The sequence below is a fragment of the Anser cygnoides genome, chromosome 12, assembly GCF_040182565.1.
Source record: "Anser cygnoides isolate HZ-2024a breed goose chromosome 12, Taihu_goose_T2T_genome, whole genome shotgun sequence".
In the NCBI taxonomy this organism is placed as follows: Eukaryota; Metazoa; Chordata; class Aves; order Anseriformes; family Anatidae; genus Anser; species Anser cygnoides.
The window spans coordinates 18,170,512-18,196,573 of NC_089884.1; the positions used below are offsets into that span (position 1 = coordinate 18,170,512).

Consider the following 26,062-nt stretch of genomic DNA (forward strand, 5'->3'; position numbering starts at 1 on the left):
TGCATAAAATCACTTAAAAAGAAAGCTATTAAAAGAGGTGCCCAAAGGAGTTGGACAAGGTCACAGGAAGGATATTTACAAAACACAGATTTTTACAAATACACACACATACCTCTAACAGCATGATCAACATGACTGCTCTTATGGAAAATAATCTTCCTTAATTACAGTTGAATTACAATCTAATTATAATGTTTATTACAGTCTTAAGGATCCTGGGTTACTATGAGGAAATGAATTAGGATTACTTTTCTTAGACAAAGTGCCATTACTTTGCCACTAATAATTTACCGTGTGTTTACAGATGTGATTTGCCACCCCCACAGTATGCAGCGCTTTGATGTTAAAATGAAAAATAGAAAATGCAACCTAAAGACATGATGGTCTACATAAATCAATAGAAGAATGTCTATGTGTGTCATAGACTACAAAATCACAAAAGCTCCCAGTAACTTTAGCATTCCAAGCTTCCCATGCGTGTACACACGCAGAACCTTCTTCCAAAGGCCTCCTTCGCATTGCAGTGCCCTATGCTGTTACCAGAAACATCTACCTCACCACAGCTAACAGTAACAGCAGCACACGTTACCTCCTCACACTCTTAAATGCTAGTTGCTATAGAAACTTGACACTGATTAAGATGAGGAACATGATCCTCTGAAAATATGCAGAGAACCGAAATTATTAAACCTGCACATTCAACCAACAAGAATGAGACTTTGCATTTTGAATGCCAGACAGCAATAAAGCTTTTTGTAAGCTGACAGCTGGCATTTCGAGGTGATGCCTGAACCAGACTTTTTCTAGGTAATATAGCACATGGAAACAAAGTGACCTGAAGCAAGTTTCCACAAGCTGACAGTTGTTGCCAGCGGACTGCTAACTAAAAGTATTTCAAAGAGCATGGGTAAGGGCTTTCAGGGAGAAAACGTCCCTTAATCAAAGGCAACTGTTGACACAGAGGTTCTTGTCCCAGCGCAGCTCAGGTTCTTTGTGTACACGAGCTGCAGCAGATTTCTTTCTAACTCTGTGGGGCAATTCTGGAACCCATTTGGATGGCATCTAAAAGACCTCCATTCACATTAGCAAAACATATTCACACTTCGCGCATTGCAACTTGCAGTCACAAGAAGCACTCCACCATTTTATTACACTTGCAAAAATCATATAGAAAAGGAAATCGCTTTAGCTGACAGAGGTCTTGTTACAGATCTGTGTACACCAAGTAATGATAAGAACTGTCAGCTTTCCTATGTAACAATATCATATATTGCGAGTCTGAAGTAATAGTCTTTCTCTTTGTAATTAATAGAAGCTGCTCTATTTTCATTCCCTCAACCAGAAAGCGTGCTTTGCTCACAAAGCAAATCATACAGGAAGGAAAGATTTACTTCAAAAAGTCAGGCAAAAGAAATAATAATCTTTAACATCAACTGCCAATGCAAAGCTCTTCAAACAGAAAAAAAGGTTCTGTAACCTTTAGAAGAAACAGAACGTCATCATATCGTCCTTGCTATAAGGCTATATTGCACACTAATTTGGGAAAATAAAAAAATACTTGTTGGGATGGAGCAATGATTTCTAATAGCTTCCTTTTTCTTTATCTGATTTTGTTAGCTGGGAAGATATATTTTAGAAAGAGTATTATATAGTTTCTGTGATACTTCTTACATGTTCTCTTATATAGAAACTTTCTAAATTATACTTTTTATATAGAAAATTTCTATATAATACTTACATAGTTTCCAGACACTTCTACATGTCACTGAAGAAGGTTATAATTAAATGATGACTCAGTAACTCAGTATTAGTATATAGCATACATCATGTAAATATTCTTAAAATAACTAGCAGCTAATTTACTCCAGGTTAAAGCCTATTTACGGAAGACTGCATATTTTCCATAAAAACAGAAAATAATGAGATGACATGTTGAAAAATTGTACAATTTTTAATAGCAATAAAGAAATTTCAGGTTTAATTTAATTTCTAACTTGAGTTCAGGACTGTTAAAAGAAAAGAGATTTGAATGCTATCCATTAATCTGACATATTGCAGAGGGTCCTGTTGTATTTGTAATCAAAACACATTTTTCATGAAACAGATTTGAAAAACCTTCTACAATAACTGTACCTAATAACTGACCTCAACCTCATTCAAATTTGTCTATTTCAGTGCAGATAATACACCAAGAAAAATGTGCTGAAGAAGGGGAAAAGAAAAAAAAAAAAAACACATTTGACATCAAATACTTTGTCTGTTAAGGACAGTTTGTTATGAATAAAGTTAAAGCCCTTCAGCAAATTAAAGTCCAATGGAAATCAAATCCCTGCATGTGATTTTAATTACAAAGATAGGAGAACAAAGGCTTGTGTTATGGTCATCTGCAGACTGCACAGCGAGGACAGGTTACAGGTTCTCCTCTCTGTTGTGATTTAAAAGAAAAGGAAGAGAAGAGGAAAAAAGACTAAGAGAAAACAGAGGAAACAGAAGGGGACAGTACAGTACAACAAAATGCTCCACCACTCAAGTACTGATGCAAAATTTACACCTCAGAGTTAGGCTTATACAACAATTAGTTGAAAGCCAAGTGACAAGAACATTATAGAAGATACTACACTATATACATGTTGTAGTCTTGCTGTGTAGGGGTGTAATCTTAGGATTTTGATACAGAGAAAAAAAAAAAGACCCATTTTTTTTTTACTCTGGTAAGGCTTTGAAATTGTTTTCATAATCATAGCAATTTAAAACAGCTGGACAGCACATTCAGGAAGCATTACTAAAACAGAATTTTAGAACGTGCACTGCATGCCAAGTTAGGTCCCAATCATAAAGTCTGGAATATTGCTAATAAAAGTCACAGAAGTATGAAACAGAATTCAATAGAAGAATCCATAAATTCGAGTCGGATTTCTGAAGAAATCACCAGTCTTAAAATTTAGATTATTTTATTCAACTTCTAGGTTTCTAGGGTTAGCTTAAACCAGATTTCCAAGTCTTTGTCTAGAATAATAGTATGTAATAACTTCTATTTTAATTACAGTTTATAATTACAGGTGAGTACATGGTTCCAGTAGATGTGAATTTGGCAAAATATTGAAGTGTGAGACTTGCAATAAATCTGAAAGAAGATCAAGCTTTCTGAAGCTTGTAGCTCTGTCTACACCGACAGCTCTTTTGCTATGTCACCACGCAAACTTTGTACCAGCCAAGCTTTAGCTATCTTGAGTCAGCTCTGTAAACTACCAGCTTTCAGTTTTACTGGGTGAAAGGAAAATTTATAAACAATGTGATTTGTTGTTGAAAAATAGCATCTCATTTGAAAATATGAAAATACATCACTGGGAAACAGGAGGTCATAAGTTTTTTTCTTTATGGCAATAGAACAAATCACTTCTCAAACATTTAAATGACAGCTGCTCCAAGTTGTACGCAGCCTTTGTGTTGATTTATAGGACATTCAGGACTTACGTGTTTCTTCTTCACACAACTGAATTCCCCTGAAGTTGCAAGAACTGCCCACGATCAGGGCTGAGAAGACAAAATGCATTGGAAGAGGATGCAGAGATAAGATTCCTTTAGCTTTCCTCTAGTGCTACAGGTAACAGCAGAGCCAGCTGAGTAGGCAGGAACCAAATATGCTCAGTTCGTAATGAAAAGACCCAACAGCGACTCTTGAACATTGCTCAGAAATGCAGCATCTTCTCTTTTCAGGCTTCTCACAGTGTGTTTTGAAAGGCTGTATTAATACTTATGAGGGGGAAGAAATACATATCCTTCCATTGGAAAGAAGACATCGAGACAAGGATGGCAAAATGGCATGTATTCTAGGAATGAGGGCCTCTGCTACCAGTTGGAAATGTATCTTCCTCTGATCCAGATGTTACTGAATGAGACACCTAGAAAGGGCAGCCCTCAACACTGGCAATATCCACATGACTTGTTTGTGTATAATTCTCTCAAATTTCATTAGATTCAGGATGAGATTAGTCAGGAAATTTCAGAAAAACGATTGAACAAACGGTCTCGCCATATAACATTTAGAAGAAAAAACTTAGAAAGTCTGCCAGTTCTCTTGTGGGAATAGAGGATATAGCAACTTTTTTTTATTCTATAAAACATGTCCTTTAAATATTTACTAGACTTGTATTTTCTATATGTGGCCAGGTCCCAAGCAAAAGCCCTCTACATCTCACTAAAGTATGCTTAAGAACATTCACTGCATATGTAATAAGAGTATTAAAGGATCCAGATGTGAAGCAGAAAAACAACTGTGTCTATTATAGCTGAATTTCAAACTACTGGAGTAAGATCAAGCAGGAAAACTGTGGTTTATTCCAGAGCACCACCCACACAATTCTCTGAGTAGGTTACCAAATGACAGTAAATCTCCCCAGTACAATGCAAAACAAAGCTGTCACATCTGATTAAATTCCCTGTGACTGAGTGGCCAACGGACATTTTTCTGGAACTTCGCAAGCTTTAAAAATTAACCTTGCGAAGATGTATAATAAATCTCTAATTAACATCTAATTATTATTTTCTTAGGCTATAGAATATCACATATGAGTCAACAAATTTGAGGAACAGTTACGGGATTATCCCTGTGGGATTAAAATTGAAGTTTCGCTTTAGAAACAGGCACGGTATATTTCTGCACTTAAACTTTACAGAAGTAACATTTTGAGAGACGTTACGGGGCAGGCGTTAAAACAGTAGCTACGGCAGTGTTGTTGAAACCGTAGATGCCTCGACAAATATGCCATTAAATTCGAAGGAGTTTATAGGAAGCCTTAATTTCCATCTAAAAGTTAATTTTTGCACTTGTAATGGACAATAGGGGTGTATTTCCCGAAAACGTATGAGCGGGGTGGGCTGTGAGGAGCGGAGCGGGCTGTGAGGAGCGGGGCGCCCGGGCGGTTGCGAGGAGAGGCAGCGGGCTGCGAGGAGCGGGATGGGCTCTGAGGAGAGGGGAGCCCGGGCGGGCTCTGAGGGCGCTCTGCGGAGGCCGCACCCCCCGCCCCGGGCTGCGCAGGCACGGGCACGGCTGAAAGAACCCCCCACGACCTGGGAGAGCCGCTCACGACGGCCCTCCCGCTCTGCCCGCTCACCGGCACCGAGCGCGCCCCCACCGCCGCAGCCCGCGGCCTCCGCTCCGCATGCGCCGCGGCACCTCCGGGCCGCCAGGGGGCGCCGCAGCACCGCGGCCCCATCTCCCCCCTGCCCCGCCGCGACGACAGCGCGGCCTGGCCGAGCCGGCCGCCGGCGACATGGGCAAGAAACACAAGAAGCACAAGTCGGACAAGCACCCCTACGAGGGTGGGTGGGTGGTCGGCGGCTGGGGGGCCGGCAGGGGAGGAAGGGAGCGAGCGAGGCGGGTGTGGGGTCTCGGCCCGCGGCCTGGCCGGGCCCGCCGGCCTTGGGCTGCTGCTGACGGGCCGGGAGCCGCCGGCCCTCAGCCCGGGCTGGGCTTCGTGTGCCCAGCTCCGGGGAGAGCGCTGCTGCGGGGCCCGCAAGGCAAGGGAGGGGGCTCTGCGCCTGTGGCAGCCCGGGGGTACCGTCTGGTGGAGGTAAAGCTCACCCTGTGTTGTTATCCGGGTGGAGTGAGAGTGTTTTCTGCGCTACTCATGTGCCTTATTTCTCTGCTATCCTAAGAATATGTAGAAAAGCCCCTGAAGCTGGTGCTGAAAGTTGGAGGAAGTGAAGTTGCCGAGCTGTCTACTGGAAACACAGGACTTGATTCAAGCCTATACGATGACAAATCCGAGCACGAGAAGCACAAAGACAGAAAACGGAAAAAGAGGAAGAAAGGAGAGAAGCAAGTTCCTGGAGAAGAAAAGGAGAAAAGAAAGAGAAAAGTTAAGGTATGCATTCGTACTATTGCATTTTAGCCTCCCCCCCCCCGCCCCCCCCCCCCCCCCCCCCCCCAAAAAAAAAATCTTCAGCTTTCTCTAGACCTCTTGTCAGATGGTGAGCAGATATGACTAGCTTGTATACTTAAACTGGAGTACATTCAAAGCGTGTATGCTGGTTCTGCCAATGCCTTTCCTCCAGGTACTTTCAGAAAAAGATGAGTAAAGCCATCTAAAATAGTGGCTAGTATAAACAAAGAAAATTAAAAACAGAAACAATTTTCACATCTAAATAAATTAATTTACGTAAAATGAAGCCTTACTAGTTCTTAATTAAAAAGAAGGAAATATATTTCCCTTTGGGGGTTCTTTAGCTGATAAGTAATTATAACATACTTATTTGAAGTATTAGGGGTACCCCTCATTTTAAACTTCCTGTCTCTTTCCTACTAGTTTTTCTAAAAGCTTCAAAATAATCCTAGGGGCTTCAATGGAGATAATTCTCTGTGCAGAATTGTTCCTGTCATGCTATAAAAGGCTGTCATGTTTAAAAAATAATAATACTGGGATAGATTGTTATATAGCTGAATTAAAGTACTGTCCAGTAGATGGAGACAGTACATAAAGAATACAGGGCCTTACAATTATTTTAAAAAAATAAAAATGCTAGGTTGTTTTGAAAAATCTGGAGAGCATTACATGCAGTAATAAGACTGGTTTGGAGATCCCCTGAGTTTCTATAACAATCTTTCTCTTTCTAGGATGATAAAAAGAAACGCGATCGAGACCACCCAGACAGCGATGGAGAGCAGGAACTGAAATGTCAGACCCCTATCAGGTTGGAATTGCCACCAGAGAAACCATTGGCAAGTACTTTATCAAAACAGGAAGGTAGGAAAAAATTACATTTTGTTTACCCTTGGTTAATTCCAGTTTTCTGCAATTGACTTATGTTTTGTTTGTTTCTGTAGCAACTGTGTTGACATTTTTTGCCATCCCAATGTTCTTCCCCATCTTATAGAAATACATGAAACTACGTTACAATGTACTTCTTTTGCAAAAGGGTATCTAGTGTCCGTGTCTGTGTGTGTAGGGTGTTAAGGTCAATGAGAAAAGGAGATCCCCTACATATCCTGTCGTTTTCGCAACCATCTTTTTTTGTTTGTTTGTTTATCAGGAATTCTCAAGTTGGATCAGTTTTATTAGTTTGATTGCTAATATCTTGGAAGTTTAGTACCACTTGCTGTCAGTTCTGATTCACATCCTTTCTCCCGCCCCCTTCTCTTTGGTCTAGAGGTGGAGCAGACACCACTTCAGGAAGCTCTGAATCAACTCATGAGACAGCTGCAGAGGTAAATATCCATGCTACAGGCTTTCAGAGCTATGAAATGAATATAACCTACATTAAGAGAAGAAGCTTATAAAAAGCTGACTGACAATATTGCTAAATATTATGCTGACATGACTATTTTAGGAATTGAAGTACTAGTTTAAGAATACATACTTACAGTTTTTGCTCAGTTTAGGCTTCTTGTAATCATGTCAGTTTTAAGTTTAAAGTAATTTTAGAAAACCCTTGAAAAACAAAAACAAAAAAAAACACACACAAAAAAAATCCGTTCTAGAAAAGATTCTCAGCAGCTCATCAGCCTAGCCTGACCCCACAGAGAAAATACCAAGCAACTAAATTTGACGTTAATGCTATTAGAAGCATCCGTGAACATCAGTGTACATCAGAGATCACAAAAAGCCTTGGAAAAATTTTAATGTAAAAAAGAATGTTAAAACTGTGTGAACTGAAAATGAACAGAATTATAAATACGTATGTTCTATCACAGATTTTAGCAACCAGCTTTCCCTTCTGTTAATTTCAGGGTAAGAAAATTAATGAATGATAGGTATGCATTCTTATCACATTTGTTCCCTTTATTTTTCATCAACCTTAGTATAAAACCACTTCTGGAAAGACCAAAACTTCAAAAGAATGTTTTTTATTTTTAAATCTTTTGAGGAATACAGATAGTTATCCAACTGTAGAACTAACTCCTAAAATATGTTTGTAGCACTTTTCTGGTATATGGGTTTGTTATGGAATCTTTCCAGCCTTCAAAAGTGAAAGACTGTGCTGACACAAGCCATTTCTGGCTTTATGTTTTTGATCCCTTTTCAGCCTAGTCTGTTCCTTTCTATTTAACTCCAAGCTCAATATGTTCTTTATAATAAAGTCAAAACATAAAAATGTCTTTTCATATCTTATCAGAAAGGATCCAAGTTCTTTCTTTTCATTTCCTGTGACTGACTTTATTGCTCCTGGCTATTCCATGATCATTAAAAATCCGATGGATTTTAGTACAATGAAAGAGAAGATCAAGAACAATGGGTACCAGTCCATAGAAGAATTAAAGGTAATTCTGTAAATTTCATTTTGACTAGAGATGGATTATGGTCAGTTTACTTCAGCTCTAGAATTTTATAAGAATATGAAGTTACCAAAAAGAACCAATACTTCAGCATGAAGAAATGTTTCTTCTTGGCTTTTTTGTGAGAAAGAGGTTTTGCATCAAAACTTTAAAAATTAGAAACAATGCTTAACATTTAGGAATGTTTTCAGGATGTTATTGGGAGGCCAGTTTTGAGAGGAGTTTGATTTACTTATTTCCGTTTAAATTTTTAATTAAATACATTTAAATTCATTTAAAAGGTTCTTTGAAGTTCTTTTTCACTAAAGCTCTAGATAAATCATTTGCAACAAGGATTTTAATACAGTGTGCTGTAAAATTTTAACTTTAATTCCAAAATTATTAATGTTTGCATAGGAAAACTTCAAACTGATGTGTACTAACGCAATGACATACAACAAACCAGACACCATTTACTACAAAGCTGCAAAAAAACTGCTGCACTCAGGGATGAAGATACTTAGCCAGGTAATAGAAAATTACAAAACAAACTATTAAAAGATAGCCTTCTTACTTTTTGACTCTTCTTTCATTCTGCTTTTCTTATAGGGATCTCATGAAAATGAATAAAAACTTGCTTAATATGTGTCAAATGCTTGTATATTAGGATTTCACTGTATTAAAAGCTCATGCTTTAGTACTGCTAGCAGATCACTTATTTGCATTTAATATTTGATTTTTCTAAATTGTCTTTTGCTAGTAAAAGAAAGAAAGGATTAAAATTAAATAATTCTCTGCGGGTAAGTTAAGAAAAGATTGATGGAAGCAGGAAACAGAAAGATTCTGCTGTGTTTTTTAGGAGAGGATTCAGAGCCTGAAACAAAGTATAGAATTCATGGCTGATCTGCAGAAGACAAGGAAACAGAAAGACAAGATGGAACAGCAACTAACTGGAGAAGATGAAAATAGTTCTGGGAAAGACAAAGTAGAATCTGTGGATGGTGATACCAAAGCATTCAAAACACCCAACAAAGAACACAAAAAGTGAAGTATTGTCTCATTACTGATTAGAGGATACACCTCTTTAAAGGCACTGAAAGATGACAATTATTAGGGACTAGTAGATGTGGGTCTCTCTGGTACAGGATATACACTAGGAGTCCTTCATCTCAAGGGAGCAACATTTATATAAAGCATTCTTGTATACTAAAAATATATGTAGAATCTTTTATATAGTACCATCATTTTTTTGTGGAGGTAACCCTGTACTGGTCATCAACTCCATTCCTTCAGTTATTTTCTATTTTAGTGTCTCTTTCACGTAGATAGCACTGTTTTGAAGAAAACTTTTAAATATCCCAGTTCAAAATAACTATTTAGCCATTTGCATGTATTTTGTGCATAATACTTGTATTTGAACCTTGTAAATGCATAGCTACAGAACATATACTTTCTAAATTATCTTTTAATATCTAGAAATACTTCTTTTAATGTTCCGAAATACTAGTGAATTCATTTTCACAGATTCAAAAATAGATACTAAAATCCAGAGTATCCGAATTAATTTTACCCAAAATATCCTTGTTTGTTTTGTGGGAGTAATGATGTAAAATCTGACAAGCTGCCAAACTAGACATCTGTATGGCTAAAGTAAGCTAAACAAAGGTCTTTACAGTCACTAATTTAAAAAGCATTTGTGGGTATGAGTAGTGTCTGTCACTTTTTTTCCTGCTGTATTAAAACAGTTTGCACAGTTGACAGAAAAAAAAAAATATTCCACTGTATCCTTTCCTGATAGCCGACTGGTGTCTGTTAAAGCTAGTAATTAAGACGTGTCAATTTTATTCACAGGAAAGACAAAGATCTACTTGAAGACAAATTAAGAAACAATAGCTTGGAAAGGGAACAAGAGCAGATTGATCGCATTGTTAGAGAATCTGGAGGAAAGCTAACAAGACGACTTGCAAACAGCCAGGTAAGTCTTGGGGTGTTTGGTAACTCCATTCACTTTTTCGTGGACCAGGCTCACTTAGCATCGTATGTCAGTTGAAACTCAAGGGGTGCTTTTACTACAGCTTCCATCATTTTACATGAGTAATCATGTCCAAGATAAGAGGAGGGTGGGGAGAAGGAAGGATACCCATTGAACACATGCTGGATTTTATCAACAGAGCAAGTTCAGCTTAAGTTTCCTGAATTTTTAAATAAAGTAACCGAAAAGGTTGAATACTAAGAACTTCAAAAAATATCTCATCTGACCTGCAAAAAAAAAAAAATTCCCTCTTAGTTCTGATTTCTGAAGCAGTCAGACGTCTGAGTAAAGACTGTTAAATATATAGGAGGAAGAACCCAGTTTGGTAAAATTGGGCCTAATTTTCTATAAAGTATGAGTTACCTGTTTTCTTAGTCTTTACAGAAATGTTACTATTTCTTGTAACTTGTTAATTCCTAGATCAGTAACAGTTACCTAGTGAGAGTAAAAACAGTAGGAGTATTCACTTTGAATTTGACTGATATTTCCAAATTGCTTTCTAATTCATACAGTTGAGGGGGTTTCATTAGAGGTTTTTATAAATCTAAGAGCTGTGAATTTCAACTAGTGTATAAACTAAAATATTATTTCAGTGTGAATTTGAAAGAAGAAAGCCAGATGGTACAACAACTCTGGGCCTTCTTAATCCAGTCGACCTTACTGCAGGAGGTAAGTTGGCATGGTTCAGGTAACAAATAGTTTCCACCTACCTGTTCTGTAGCTTTTTAGCTGGGGTAGATGGGTGAATGGTGCCTAGCAATCAAATGGTTCTTAATAGCCTGATAATTTGAATTTAAAAAGTTGCAGCTGATCACTGTTAGGAGGAACTGGAGAGGGCCCTCAGTGGCTATTGCTTCTCCATTTTGCATCACCTATTTGTGGAAGGTGCAAGAGACTTCTTTTGCCATAGAGACGGGACTACCAGTCATATGCTAGGGCACATTTAATTTCTGGAATACCCTTAAGTCAGGATCATTTGTAGAGTGAAGTCTGTGACCTGAAGGGTCACAGACCTTTCAAGAACTAGGAACCATCTGGGACCTCAATCATTTGTCACATCAGTGCCATCTGTGTAGTGCCACTAGCTGGAAGAGTGCAGGTACTTGATTGGTTAACTGCCGACTCACTGCAGAATTGAACTGAGAAGGTCTCGAATAGAGTGAAACCTTGCTGAAAGTTTGACTTCTCCATTCCCCTAATTTGTGCAGTGGGAAATCTCGGCAAGAATAAATAAATTTATCTGTCCCATTTACAATCAGATCCTCTTTAACAATATAGCCTTTGTTAGGGGAGGCAGGAAGGAAGAAAATTAGTAGTGAAAACATCTAAGTTAAATCTTCTATCCTTACCTAGTGTTATTACTTAAACTAGTATTATCGCTTACTTAAGTCTGACTTCATATTCAAGACTACACATAGTCTTTAATATGAAACAGTTGGACAGAAACGCACTTAGAGTTGTATCCTGTATAATCTGAAGTTTCTGGCTATGAGTATTAAATGAGTTTGGATGTCTTCCTCTGTCAGTTAACTGTGCCATCATTACTTATGTATTTTGATTATATCCTATAGAACCAGGTTACTGCCCTGTAAAGCTGGGTATGACAGCAGGGAGACTTCAGTCAGGAGTTAATACATTACAAGGGTTCAAAGAAGATAAAAGAAACAAGGTTACTCCAGGCAAGTGCTGAATTACTATTTTTTGTTATTATTTTAATTCTCCTTTTTATATAAACAAAATATGTTGATTTCATTACTCGTACAGTTTTGAACTTATTTTTTAATGATAAAGCACATCTTTGCATATATTTATCACACAACTAAACAGCACATCACAAATTTACACGTACAAAAGGGGAGGTGCATTCAATAAAATCATCTACATTGAGAAGAGGAACTATACCAGCGAGGTACAAAGGTTTTTGCTAAACTTGTTTTCATCTTAAGAACTATGTTCTAGAAATTTCTTTGGGGGGATTGTTTTACAACCGCTTCTCACTTTTATCTGATATGTGCGTACCAGAGGTGATAATTAGCGCTGTTGTTATTCATTAGTGACATACTTGAATTATGGACCTTATAGTTCCTATGCTCCGACATACGATTCTACGTTTGCCAACATCAGCAAAGAAGATTCTGACTTAATCTATTCAACGTATGGGGAAGACTCTAATCAAGGATCTTTCAGGTAATCAAACAGCTAGGATGTGTATTTACAGTTTTCATGTACAGAAGCAGTTTTGTGCAAATCTCTGCATGGACTGCATCTTTGCTGCTGGAATGATGTTGCTACTGTCTTACAGCCTACTGTTTTTTTGTTAGTTTTAAGAAGGAAAAATTTAGTAAGAGAACTTGTATGCGATGTAAAATTAGCCAGGGTTGAAGGATTTTTATCGTACCAATACATAAGAACATAGAGTCTAGCACTTAATTGTATTCATAACTAATTCTGAAGGATTCATGTTCAAAACCAGAAAAATTGTTGAGGCAAAAGTGTTCAGACAAACTGAAATTTTTAACGTTAATGTTTTAATGTTAATGAATTTTATTACTGCCTTAAGAAAAAGTCATCTTTGTTAACGTCAAATAGTGACCACATTACTGTGGTTACAGTGGGAGATCCGAATCCAGAGTCCTAATTTCATTCTTAAATAACGCGTATACTGCTTGATTTTCCTACTATTTGCTACAGCAAAAATAATTAATTCCCATTGCTTCTATTATTCTTGCTTGTAAAAATGTCAGAATTTAAGTCCTTTTGTTTTATGAGAACTCAAAAATAGAATACACAGTAATATAAATTCATATGAAATATAGGAATACTTAAGTATAGCGCAAATGTTAAGTGACTGTGCAAGTTTGCTGTCAGTTTCATGCAGCTGCCTAAAGCAGTATACTTTTCATCCTTTTTCAGGTTTTGTAAGTAATCTGAATGGGTTCCTGGGCTACAAAAGCCATAGATAATTAAACAAAAGCAAGCTATTTAGGTTAAATTCTATGCTGTTTTTTGTGTTTTCCATTCTGTAGATATCGGTCTGCCTTTACCTAACAAAACTTCTTACTGTTGAATGTTAGATACAGAAGTTGCTTACCTTAACTATCTTTTAATCTTCTAGTATTCATGAATTTTTGATGAAATCACAAGATTATCCTTTCCTAATGGCTGATAGTTTGCTTGATGTCCTAACTAAAGGGGGACACTCTAGATCTCTCAGAGAACTTGAAGCGGTAAGAGTGAGTTTGTGGACTTTCTAGGCTTTATTTTTGCACGCAAGCCATAAAGCTAGAGAAAGATGATACTGATCCTATTGACAGGCCCCCTTTTAAGTGGTAAAATTTGGAAGTGAAGACACCTTTGTCTTCAGGGAAGAGATTATGCTGGTTTGTTAATTAATGAATTGTGAAAAATTACAAAATATTGTAACGTTACCCAGAGTCCCATGGCCTTTTTCTATCTATTCTGCCCCTAGTGCTTAGAAAGAAAACAGCAATATGGGGTTTAGAGACCAGGTGAGCCCAGTTTTTTGTTAGTTTCCATGAAAAGTTTAGCATGCCTCCTAGCAGCCACTGTTTATGTCAGAATTAGTACCTAGGGTTTTTTTTTCATTAGTTAGCACATATTTGAGTTTAAAAGCACTGCACTATGGAAAACCACTGAACAGGTAGTCCTCAGGTGCTCCTGAGACTTCAGTACCCATATATGCCAACATGACTGGAATCAGAGGAGCTGATGAGGGGAACAGAATGAGACTAAAACTTCATTCACAATCCTAGAATTAGTTGAGTATCTTCAGAGGGCAGTTACTGCTAACTACAAATGTTCATTTGACCTACTTTCACATGAATGGAAACTTGAAATACAGATCATAGCTTCTTAGTAATGGTTCATATATCAGCTAAACTAATACTGGAAATAGTTCATAGAGCAAAGATCAGCCCCTAGCCTCCAGTTCAGACCTTTGCTTAGCATTACTCTTTTCTAGTACCCAGTAGTGACACTGACTTACAGGGTTCAGTTGCTATTGGTGCAAAATATTAAGAAATAGTTATGTATTGAAGCAGTATATTTCAGCCTCTAATCATCGTGCTTCCTTTTCTCCCTTCTCCCCAGTAAATAATCTGTGAGGTGATGTCACTGGGGAAAAACACATGGATGTTTGCAGAGAGTAATAAAATGCATGCTATAAAAATGTATTTTTAGCAAACATTGGTATCTGAAAATGCCTTCTAAAAAATAGTTGCTTTGTAACTTGGTTTTACAAAGAAAGCTTGCATCATTTACCTCAGTTTAAAATACCAGATCGTAAGGTGTTACTTTGACCTTAAGGAAAAGATAAGTTTTAATGCCTGCTTTAAAGAATCCTTTGTGTATTCAGCCCCTGGAAGAAACTGAAGGCCCACATGAAAGAAGTGATGCAATAAAAGATGTAAAGGTAAGATTCTTCTATATCTATTAGCTACTATAAGCAACATGTCTAGCTTGTCAGTTATAAAACTGCCAACAACTGTAAAGCTATGAAGCGACATTGAAAATTTGATTGTAAATATACACAATGTAAATTGTGACAACTGCATGCTATTTAGTAGGCATTTGGAGAATCTCCAGAATCTTCAAAAAGTTAATTCTTAATTTAGACTATATGCCAATAGCAGTGGAAGAAAATGCTTATATACTTTTGTCTGAAATTATTATACAATCCACTGGCTCTTCTGTTTGGCAACTTTAGTTATTCTAATTACTCTTAAAAATGATTTCTTTTAACATGAACTGGTAATAAGTATAAAATACCATACTCCACAAGACTTAGAAATCTTTGAGTCACATTCTCAACTAGCTTGTGTCCCTGTAGGCATACAAAATATCACTAAAATCGTTCCACCCGACAAACTTTGTTCAGTTAGAGAAAGTATAGTAGTAGTTCCACTGAAAGGCTGCTCTCCTGAAGCTTTAACCTGCTTCCAGTTCCTGGATTGTTTTTTGACTTTTGGTCTCAGATTGTACATAAGTTCTTTTCTAGGTGAGATACCAATTTTTGAGTATGAAATAGTCAGCTGAGTAAGTAGCGATCAGTAAAAGTTTATAGGGTATCTTTACTTTTTTCCTGCTATAAGTTCACTTCTTTTTTGTAGAGCTGATTAATTTTAACTAATTTGATATTCTGATTTCCCCAAAACAATTTTGTTGTTTCAAGACTGATATAAATATTATATAAATTATTTCTTGCTGCTTTTTTAGATTATGGAAATTGACATTGCAACAAGGTTGGACTCTGCTAATAATGACAGACTCACAGCACTAAAAGCTGTTACAAACTTTGGCATGCCTATAGAAGAGTTTGATTCTGAGGGTAAGTTATCTTGGTACTAGCAATTCTGATGTGTCTGTAACCTTTAATGAAAGGTAATTAATGTTCTCAGTCTCCTTGCATATTCAGTCTTACATAGTTTATATCATAACATAAGTAAACACACACTCTTACTAACAGGAATTTTCTTCATTAAACAGAGGCTGAAATTTTCCAGAGGAAACTTGATGAAACAACAAAGCTTCTGAGAGAACTTCAGGATGCCCAAAATGAACGACTAAGTACGAAACCACCCCCGAACATGATTTGTCTTCTGGGTCCATCTTACAGAGAGATGCACTTAGGTAAATATACTTTTTCTGCTAATTTTTGGGGAATTGATCAAGTCTTAGTGTTTATCAAGGCAAAACTTCAACAGTGGGGATTCTCTGCCCTGTTGGGTATAGTAGATTCATTTGTTGTATGGAAAGCCAGATTCAGGTTTTAAACAGTAATGACAAGTATTTCTTCTTTACTAAGTGAATTTCCCTAAAATCAAGAATTTTCTCAATTTTTCTCACTTACTCTTCAATTATTCGAGCAAAGGTCCTTGTTCCACAGCTCAGTTCCACAGCTTATGTTAACAGCAGCCTACTCTGACAGGAGTGTGTGACGAGAGTGTCTGTTCTGTGAGTAAAACTAAATTGTGCACTATCCACTACAGTGTATGTGGCCTAAAATAGCAATCTCAATGAGAAAAGATAAAATCCCCATTATTGCAGAAATATGACCAATGTTGGTCCAGTTCTATGTCAGTGATTTTATATGCATGCTTGTACATGTAGCCTATGAGTACATCTACTACTTTCTTTTTTTTTGCAGCGGAGAGAGTAACCAATAATCTGAAAGAACTGGCACAACGAGTGACTCCAGGTGACATTGTTAGTACATATGGAATCCGGAAAGCAATGGGAATTTCGATTCCTTTACCTGATACAGAAGACAGCGGGGTAGATTTAACAGATGGTGAGTATACAAAACTGTTTTGTAGCATCTGTGCAACTAAAACAAAACCACATCTGCAAATCATTAGAATGCTTGTGGTAGAACTTGGCAGTAACTTAGTTCCAGCTTTCAGTTATTCTCTACTTCTTAAAATTCTGTCTTTAATGGAAAGTTGTTGTGCTTGGTCTCAGTCCAAAATTAATCTTTTGAATATATGGAACTTTGTTTCAACTACTCAAAGTGGTCATTTTATCATTCATCTTATAGCACTGCCAAATTGTAAAGCTTGGCAAACCTTTAAGTTCTAGTTTTTCCATTTAGAGTGAAGTTACAAGAAAAAAGTTAAAATTCCTCACTTGCTAAAATGACGACATCATGCATCCTTCTTCCCCAAGCTTTTGGCTGTGCACTCCTTTTGCTTAATTTGGCCAGCTGTAGTGCTTTTCAGTTGACAACATCAACTCATTTATCCAGCACGAAGTAACTACTGTTTTTGCTGGATTTAGGAGTTTGTTCTGTGAAAAACTTAAGTGCCAGAACCAGATCTCCCCCTTGTGGCAGCAGCTTAGTAAGTCACGTAAACTGTGAAAGCATTCCTAGAACTTGTGTGTCCTCAATTTATAAGACAGGCAAGAATTTAGTTTCAAGAAAGGCAATTCACAAAACAAATTTGCACAATACGTGGCTTATAACAGGTTTCAGGTCTCATGTGATTTAATGAGAAGAACAGGACTGCTTCAGTAACTTCTTTTCAAGGAAACTAAGAAATCTCAATTTGACGATTATCGAGCAATTTCTTTTTCATAGTGTACTACAAGCCAGACTATGTAACAAACAAATTCTTGAGCTGTTACAGAACACACAGTTAACTCAGGACTGTCTGCACAAATTACTTTAGAAGTATTATATTGTATATGCACTACTTTAATTGACAAGTTATAAATATACTTATTGACCTGGTGTCTGTTGTACTCTTTCAGAGTTTGAAGAACCTAAAAAGACTGTCACCATCACTGAAAATGAATGTGGGCCAGTTAAAGTCTGAAGCTTCAGTTAAGTTTACAGGTGTTTGTTTGATTCTTTTTAAGAACCAGATAAACATTCTTCAGGTGCATTCACAGAGCATGTGTATATTGTGTGTTAAAGAAACTACTTTTGTTTATTAAATTTTGGAACTGAAAGTTGAGTTTTGTTAAGAGTTTTTTCTGTTACTTAAATTCATTTAATTATTCTTTTGTCATTTATTTTAAATGCTGAAGTCCTTTAAGTTTTCCTTCCATTATTATATGCCTGGAAAAGTCAAACACTAAGTGAAAATGGAGCTGTGTATGGGGGAAAGGACTCAACCACAAGTTTCCAAAAGCACTGCTTTAACTGTAGTTAAACTTGGTTGGGGCAAAAACCGTTAGTATCTGAACACACAAGTTTCCCTTTTTAAAATAACCATGCAACTCTTATGATCATGAGGGACAGGAAAAAAACAACACTGAATGAAACTGATGTAACCTGATAAATTAACAAAAGATCACCTTTGTAAGGCTTTCAGCATAGATTAATTTCCTCATAGATGAGCAGCAACATCCATTCACAGTATCCTAAAAGTTGAAAGCTTTAAAATACATCATGACAACAATAAGGTGAGACTAACAAAGCCATTGGCTGCCAGTAAGAATTCCACATTAATGTAGCAGTATTAACTCAGGTTGAGATGTGCATGTAGAAAACTTGAAGATATTACTAAACACCATCTGAATAATTATTTTAAGCTTGCTTATCAGAAAGAAGAGCATATTTAGAAAACTGTCAATTAAAAGATGATTCCCTTGTCACCAAAATTGCTTATAGTGTTAGTCTGTTTTGTCTGCATTCAGGCAGAGAGGAATTGAAGCATGGTGGCAGTATTACGCAGAGCCAGAGAGTCCTGAACAAGAATTCTTCCTATGGTCTAGTCAATTACTTTCACACACTTGTCCAGTGCTATACCGTTTTACCACAGACATCATTACCTATTTTTAAATATTGTTTATTTTTACCCCATAGTATTTATTTTAAGGTTCCAGTGTTACCTTGGAGTGTTAACAGCAATGACATGCAGTAGTTCATCTCCATCTGATTAGCAATTTAGAATGTTTGTAGTGGCATGGAACTGAAATGAAGAGGTAACTTAAAGACAAAACAGAATAATGAATTCCACTCTTCGTTCCTAGTCTTACGGCCAACATCACCTTTATACTTCCTTTCCTCTTCTTCCTCCTCTCTAAAAAGGAGCTGCAGAGGTGTTTAATTCCATTTTTAATTTTTCAGTTCTTAAAACTCATTCCAAACAGTTTGAACTGTCAGCCTGAATACTTCTCCAGTAGTTTCAGTTATCAAATCATCACAGAATAGTTTTTTGTTTTCTTTAAATAAAATATTAACTGTTGTGGTTTTTTCCCCACAGTAGTGGCTAATTGTAGTTGATTACTTTGAAACACTTCAGGGATTGAATTTTTCAATTAATATTTAACTCATTTTCATGGTACAAGAGAAGGTAAGACGCAAAACATTATTGGTTCAGTCTATAGCATCTCATTTCCCGTCATTTATCTTTCATATAGTGCAATAGAAGGCCACAGATGACAGAAAACAGAGCATGGAAATTTTTCTTTAGCAAGTATATCACGCTATGTATTTTCTACTTAGATACATTCTCAAAAATATGAGTATCAAATTTACTTTGTAAGTAAAAACAATCTCATTAACTCTATAGAGATATATAAGATATATCATGCCTCCTGTTTATGGGGAAACTTCATCAAAATAATTACAAAAAACAAGCAAGTTTCAGGAAGTTCTTTATTTAACGGTAAAAAGAAAAGTTTGTTCTTTAAAATAGATTGCTAATTCAAAACATGTTATTAGCTCTTCAAATTAGATACAATGCCATTTTTACAGTTCAAAAAACCACAATAATGCTGTAAAGATTTTCAAACAAGATTGAAGAAGTAATCTTAAGTTTCACAGTTCTCAAGAAACGGCTGCTAAAAACAATTACGTAAAGACAGTTGCCATTTAAATTGAACTTATTCTCTGGTTGAATATAGCTTTCTTAGTATACACTTCCAGTTCTGCTATGTTAAAGTCATTTTCAGATATAACCCCTTTTTCTTTACATGTGTTTTCCAATCTTCTCCATTACATAAGCTAAAATTCAGTGAGCAGTGTAAGTACACAATGTCCTTTTAAAACCATGACAAAAAGAAAACAAACTACTCATTCCAGTTCAAAAGCTACAGCTTTTTATACCACTTCTGTAAATGAGGTTAAGTTTAAGTTATGCCCAAGCAAGTTACTAGCCTGATAGGCAATATAATGTAAACAAAAGCATTTCAAAATGCTGTTACAGACAGCCACTTTTTTCATAGATAACTTACACCTACATTCTACTAGTTCTGTGAACAGAGACACTTCAGAGCCAGCTCTATCTATAGGCATAATGCACTTTGCAAAATATATTAGACGCAAATTGTGACTTTACGTAACATATGACATCAAAGACTGCTGAAAGGAGCCTTTGACACATGCATGGTCCTTAAAAACCAATAAATATCTCAAGATAAATGCTTGCTGAGCATCTGTTACTACAAATGCAAAACATACAAGAGTAGCAAAAGCTGTTTGAAAGTTTATACAATTGCAACACTGATCTGATACTGACAAGATGCCAAGTCTGAAACTTCCTTCTTCAGCCGAGTCCATACATGACCCAGACAACCTCGAACAAAGGTTTTCTAACGTGATTTCCTGTCGGAGGCTTACTACAGACACAGTTTTGACCTACCAAATTGAAAAAGGCTGTAAGCACAAGTTTTAATCCACAGTTGGACAATATCTAGATTTGTTTCTGTCTTGAAACATAGTCACTTCATCTTCTAAAGAAATTACACAGTAATTAGAAAGTGGCAGTAATGCATATGACTGCTTGTTAAAAACTTTTCCAGTATAGTTTAGTAGTAAACCCAAAGATTAGTAAGTGCTGCTTTGTTTGTAGAGGAGTAAGGATTAACAAAGCAGATGTATAGCTTACAGATCACTGTGCTGTTTAGTCATACTCCATGTGGTATGAAGGTGTAAGGGGAGAATCCATCCTTAGTTAATGCATACATTTAGGCACGAGATGTTATTATAAAATACCGTCATTCCACCAACAGAAAATAGATTGATTACAAGAAGTAGAAAAATACTAATTTAGAATTTTGCCAAAGCTATTAACACCTTAAATACTTTACAAACTAAGAGCAAGCTGATTTCCATGATCATCTTACCAATGCACCAAGCATACTTTCATTATCGAGGCTCTGCTGAAACGTTTCCATTAAGCATGTTTTTTCCACACTTCCTTTTATAATTTTAAAAACCAAACTGTTTCATAAACTGCATTGCATTTCAAAGGAATTCAAACCAGCAAGTAGCTAGTCAAATTGAAGAAACAAAAATAGAAAAAAAAGGAAGAAAAAAAGAAAACCCATCTCAGTTGCAGTTCTGTTTGTCCAGTATTAGAAACAGTAACAGTTACTATTTTATTAGTTTTGTTTTTCAGTTTCCAAACCATTCAAAACTGCCCTCAAGAACACAGTCAGTATGCAGAATTCCAGCTGGATGTCAGTGATACAAGCCATTATCAGAGCCTATCTAACCAAGCATTCAGCATAAATGCAGGTGTGCAGTGCTCCTCAAGATTAGTTGTTGTTTTTTTTTTTTGAAATTTCAAGCCAGAATTTTTAAAGAACATTCTCCTATGCGACTGTACAAAATCTGCATGCAGATGCTAAATACAGAAGCACAAAAATACAAAGGATGATATGTATTAGAATGTAAACACTCTGAACTAGTTTAAAGATTTCTGAACAGCTGCTGGTAAGGAAAAACATTTGTACTACTGTAGAGGATAAGATAATGAAGAAGGGATCCAAACTGTGCAATTAATTCCCTCCACAACCAAAGGAGCTCAGCACAATTATCATATGATATATTGGAGTTTACTTGCATTTCTCTTTCTGTTATTCAGCTGTCTTCTGCCATGAAGTTTGTTTAGCATTAAAAGCAGGGTATGCGGTGCCCAGAGTATCATCTCAGTATGTCTGTGACAAATGCAATACTGTGTGCGGGTGTGACAAAGAATGAAGCAGTGGAATGTTTTAAGGTGGTAAGGAGTTCTACAGTGCATCCACACAGGTTGTTACTGGAGCTGTTAGACTCTCACAGTGCAGGGAAGGAAAGGAACTAACCGAAAATGCTTCATGCAAATTCCATGTAAATCCTCAAATAACTTCGGGAAAAGGTAGACTTTTTCAAACTGGTGGTTCCATGTCTTCTACAAACTTCTCAGAACTTCTTTCAAAAAACAACAAACACAACAACATTCTCCTATCTTTAGATGTAGAAGAAGTATGAATAGTATATATAGTTTTGAATAATCTCCTTTACATAAGGAGGGAAATTCTAAGTCTTCACAGAAGGGAGGCAGTTCTAAGTCTACTTTGATTAACTTTGTCATAGCCTCAGTTCAGTCCAATACCTTGGAATTTGGCTGTCTCGGTGCAAACAAAGTAAGTCCTCAGTTCTCCCTTGCCTTTGACATTAATGAGTCCCCTACATTCACATGAATATCCCAGCTCCTGTAGTATTCTGCTTGTTTCTTCCGTGACCTTTGTGTGAAAAGAATTAGAAAACTCTTGTGAAATTCTACTCATTATTCAATTAAAAAAAAAATTAGAAATAATTTCTTAGACATTCCAACGCTCACATTTACCTGGATTTTTCCAAGTTCCCCTGTACTCTCCATTCTGCTAGCAACATTAACAGTGTTGCCCCAAATATCATACTGTGGTTTCCGAGCACCAATTACACCAGCAATCACAGGGCCATGATTTATCCCTGTATAAATAAAAGCAGGTGTCATTACTAAAGGAGGTGGTTATGTGATACCTACCTTCATTATTAGCTATAAATTGTGAGCTTCAGGGAAAGAAAAAAAAAAAAACACCACACTACCCCTGCTACACTTTTCTGGCAGTATTATCACTGTTCTATAAATAACACTACTGAACTTGAGGAGATGGGAGGTCACTCATTCATTATATAATGGAAGTCCAAAATGAGCTAGGGCAGAGTTTATGCCAAAGCAAAACTTTTCCTTTTCTACTTTAAATATATAGAAATATATATTTCTATAACGACAATACTGTCTTTAGCCAACAGTTAATAATTACAGACTACCTCGCTCTTCACCCATATCTGTAATTTTCTCCAAACTCATCCAGCTGCTGTCTTCCTATTGCTCCTTTCAGTGATTAGAAAAGCCCATCCCTGGCATTTCTGTAAGTTTGGCATATTTAAAAAGTGAGACAAGACAACACTACCTTCAGCTATTCAGCATTTAATAATAAAAAAATTACTGCATTCAGTTTTAAGCAGGGCTCCACAGCACTCCATTTACTTAAGTCATCCTGCCTCATTTTTAATTTCTAAGGAGCTGCAGAGTTCACGTTCTTCACAAGCTGAACTTACCAATACGTAAGCGGAAATTGTTAAAGGAATGTCGGTTGATTCCATCCAGTTTACTCATCAAGGCAATTCCATATTCCACCATAATCCCAATGTGTGCATGCTGTCTCTCCTTATCCTACAGTTTGTAACGTGTTAATGATCAAATAACAACACAGATGACTGTATTAGACTGGTTTGTATTCAAAACCAGCACTGTTAACTAATAAAGTATATAAGGATGAGGCTACACAATGAAATTACACAGTTCAACAAATATTTAAAATGGATTAAATTCAACTGGCATGGCTAGTCATAATGAATTTATGTCTCTCCTTCTGGATTCACAGAATTGCAAAGAATCACAGAATGGCTGAGGTTAGAAGGTACCTCTGGAGATCATCTGGTCCAACCCCCCCCCACCAAGCAGGGTCGCGCAGTGTGCATTGCACAGGATGGCATCCAGGAGGGTTTTGACTATCTCCAAAGACAGAGACTCCACACCCTCTCTGGGCAACCTGTTTCAGTGCTCTGTCACCCTCATAGTAAAGGAGTGTTTTCTCATATTCGGCCAGTACTTCGCATGTTTCGGTTTGTGCCCGCTGCCTCTTGTCCTGTCGCTGGGCACCACTGAAAAGAGTCCGGCCCCATCCTCTAGACACCCTCCCAATATTTTACAATTCCATATTTACAGTTCCATATTTAATGTATATGCTTTATATACACACAACACCTGCATGCATCCTAATGTCACGTACGATCCTGCTAGCCCGAGTACAGAAACTGCTCTTAATTCTTCTGGGGTACAGAATGTTTCAGATTCAGATCTAATGAGATATTTGAGGCTTCTCTTTTTGTGCCAGTTCTCAGCTATCTAAAGCTTCCTGTCAAATTATAAGATGGCTTTTTCTCTGGCAGCCATTCTTCCTTATCTCCAGAGCTATTCTGTTATGCATCTAGAAATGCTAAGCTACTGTAATCAGAGAGAAAAGATGTAAGAAGCATGCAGTCTTAACCCTTGCTTAGAAGCTAGTGAATTCAATGAGACAAAACAGTTTTGTGATCTTCCACATTTGAGAAAGTTATCTTGGTGATTTACTTCCTTTTTTACATCACACTTCATTCTGCTACTTTGAAACATACATGCATACACACAGCTTCATAAAACACATACAGCACTGAAGGTTGATTTCAGAAAAAAACATACCTGGTTGTTCTCTTGGCCTGGTGTAACACTGAGGCCAGCTGCTGCCATATAAGTGCTTCCAATGGTTTTTATTTTTTCAACACCGCTAAATTTAGGTTTTAGCAAGAGCTGTTCGAAGGTAAGGAAAATAGAGACGGAGACTTTAATAGAATATTTCAGTGTGTGATTTAACCGGAAATCCTATGCTGCCCGCAATAAACACTGAACATCTGTAGGAACACTATGAATCACATGAATGTTAGATAAGGAAGCACTAAGTGTTCTTTTCATCTTTTTGCTCTAACAGCTCATAAGAGAAATAAAGCAACTACTGAAATTCACAGCTTTCAAGCCATACTACTAACGAATTAGATGATCCCATCAGATGGAATACATTTTATTTCCAAGATTGCAAGGCTGAACTCAAAATATTAGTTCAGCACAAAAGCTGTTTTTTCTCCTTCCACTGCTCACAGATCTATTGAAACATTTTGCAGCAAATACATAATCCAGTCCATTTTAGCCAGAAGCTTAATTACCTCATCAAAATCAGCAATGATTTCATTTAACAGCCGCAAACATTCCAGACCTTCTTTATTGACATCACATTCAGTATAGAACACCTTAAAATCTGGCACTGATGCAAACATGACACAGACACAGTCATAAGATTGATGGTACCAGTCCTACAGGAAAACAAACAATATAGTTACATATTGTCAGCAGTCGACTTACACACCACAGGCACTCGAAACTATGATTATTGTTTGCAAACAGTAATCAAAACACAATTTTCCTTGGAAGCCAGCTACAGATCTTCACAGTTGGTGTGTCCAATTTTATCAGAAATATTAACAAAGTTGATTTGCCTAAGGAAAAGCTGCTGAGATATCTACATATCTCAAAGATTCTTATCTGTTCTGGACAGTGCCTGTTTCTCCCACTTACCATAGCTTTGAAATCAGCAAAGTATTTATTCTGATAACATGCTGGCAGAATCAAAAATGCCTTTGAAAAATCACTATCGATGAACTTTTCTCACAGGGTTGTTACCACAGAGATACTATCCATTGCTGAACTAACTTCTTTAGAAAGAAGGCCTATCTTCTCCACTGAATTATGGTCTTTAGAAAGCAGTAAATAGTTGTTAAATATCTGCCAAACTCACTCTGTCCCAAAGCTGAACAATCAGTTCTGAAAAACAGATTTCAGAAACTGACAGCAAAAGTTTGTGCTTTCTGAGCCTGTCTGGATAGCAGATTAGGTTTACAAAGTTCTTGGGATACAAACGATGCAAAATATTGCAGTTTTCTATGTGCTTGTGGGCCTGATGTTCTGTGTCACACTGGTCCAATTTACTGTCATTCACAGAGATTAAACATACCTCATTTCGTTTTTCACCAATGAAATAGGCAGCGACATGTGCTGGAAGTACATTTTCCAGCAAAAGCCTGTTAACATTCTCCATCGTTTCAAACTGTTCATGTTCTTTTTTAAACTTATTCTTCCACAGACAATCCAGTCGACAGTAATAGTCAATCTGCAAAAGAATCCGATACCATAACTTAAATCCATATAATATCTCACTTAAATATACAATTAATGAAATTATTTCAAAAGCATAGTAGCCATAAGATTTCTTCAAGACATTTTGAACTTCAACAGTTATGAACTGTGTGCCTCAAAAATGGAAGTCAGAAAAATACGAAGCAGTCACTACAAATGAATGCCATTCAGGTAGCATCAGATGTATGTATAACAATGGTATTTTAATAA

At 36.8% G+C, this 26,062-nt stretch overlaps 2 protein-coding genes across 8 annotated transcripts in view; one reads left to right on the forward strand and one right to left on the reverse strand.

Annotated features, from left to right (window-relative positions):
• The first annotated feature begins 5,163 nt into the window (after positions 1-5,163).
• BRD7 (bromodomain containing 7) lies at positions 5,164-17,756 on the forward strand. Its single transcript, XM_048075368.2, has 17 exons — positions 5,164-5,322; positions 5,659-5,867; positions 6,617-6,746; positions 7,150-7,207; positions 8,116-8,260; positions 8,672-8,782; positions 9,114-9,298; positions 10,106-10,229; positions 10,880-10,955; positions 11,858-11,965; positions 12,341-12,473; positions 13,402-13,513; positions 14,662-14,718; positions 15,522-15,633; positions 15,792-15,935; positions 16,453-16,596; positions 17,556-17,756. Exons 1-17 carry the CDS (start codon positions 5,274-5,276, stop codon positions 17,618-17,620), a joined length of 1,962 nt encoding a protein of 653 aa, XP_047931325.2. The 5' UTR covers positions 5,164-5,273; the 3' UTR covers positions 17,621-17,756.
• Positions 17,757-19,392: 1,636 nt separating this feature from the next.
• The window catches only part of ADCY7 (adenylate cyclase 7), a 61,550-nt gene continuing 54,880 nt past the window's right edge, over positions 19,393-26,062 (reverse strand). For all 7 annotated transcript variants that reach the window (XM_013186857.3, XM_048075362.2, XM_067004584.1 and 4 more), the window contains 6 exons: positions 25,671-25,826; positions 24,826-24,972; positions 24,308-24,415; positions 23,125-23,239; positions 22,367-22,491; positions 19,393-22,262 (listed from right to left, as the gene is read on the reverse strand). In XM_013186857.3, the coding sequence (XP_013042311.1) occupies positions 22,116-22,262; positions 22,367-22,491; positions 23,125-23,239; positions 24,308-24,415; positions 24,826-24,972; positions 25,671-25,826 (798 nt within the window). In that variant the 3' untranslated portion in view covers positions 19,393-22,115. The remainder of the gene's footprint in view (positions 22,263-22,366; positions 22,492-23,124; positions 23,240-24,307; positions 24,416-24,825; positions 24,973-25,670; positions 25,827-26,062) is intronic.

Excerpts from the sequence above, each read along its gene's own strand:
- BRD7 (XM_048075368.2), top strand. The coding sequence starts at position 5,274 with ATGGGCAAGAAACACAAGAAGCACAAGTCGGACAAGCACCCCTACGAG. Across the intron at positions 5,323-5,658 it reads GGACAAGCACCCCTACGAGG|AATATGTAGAAAAGCCCCTG; the intron begins GTGGGTGGGTGG and ends TGCTATCCTAAG. Across the intron at positions 10,230-10,879 it reads GACGACTTGCAAACAGCCAG|TGTGAATTTGAAAGAAGAAA; the intron begins GTAAGTCTTGGG and ends ATATTATTTCAG.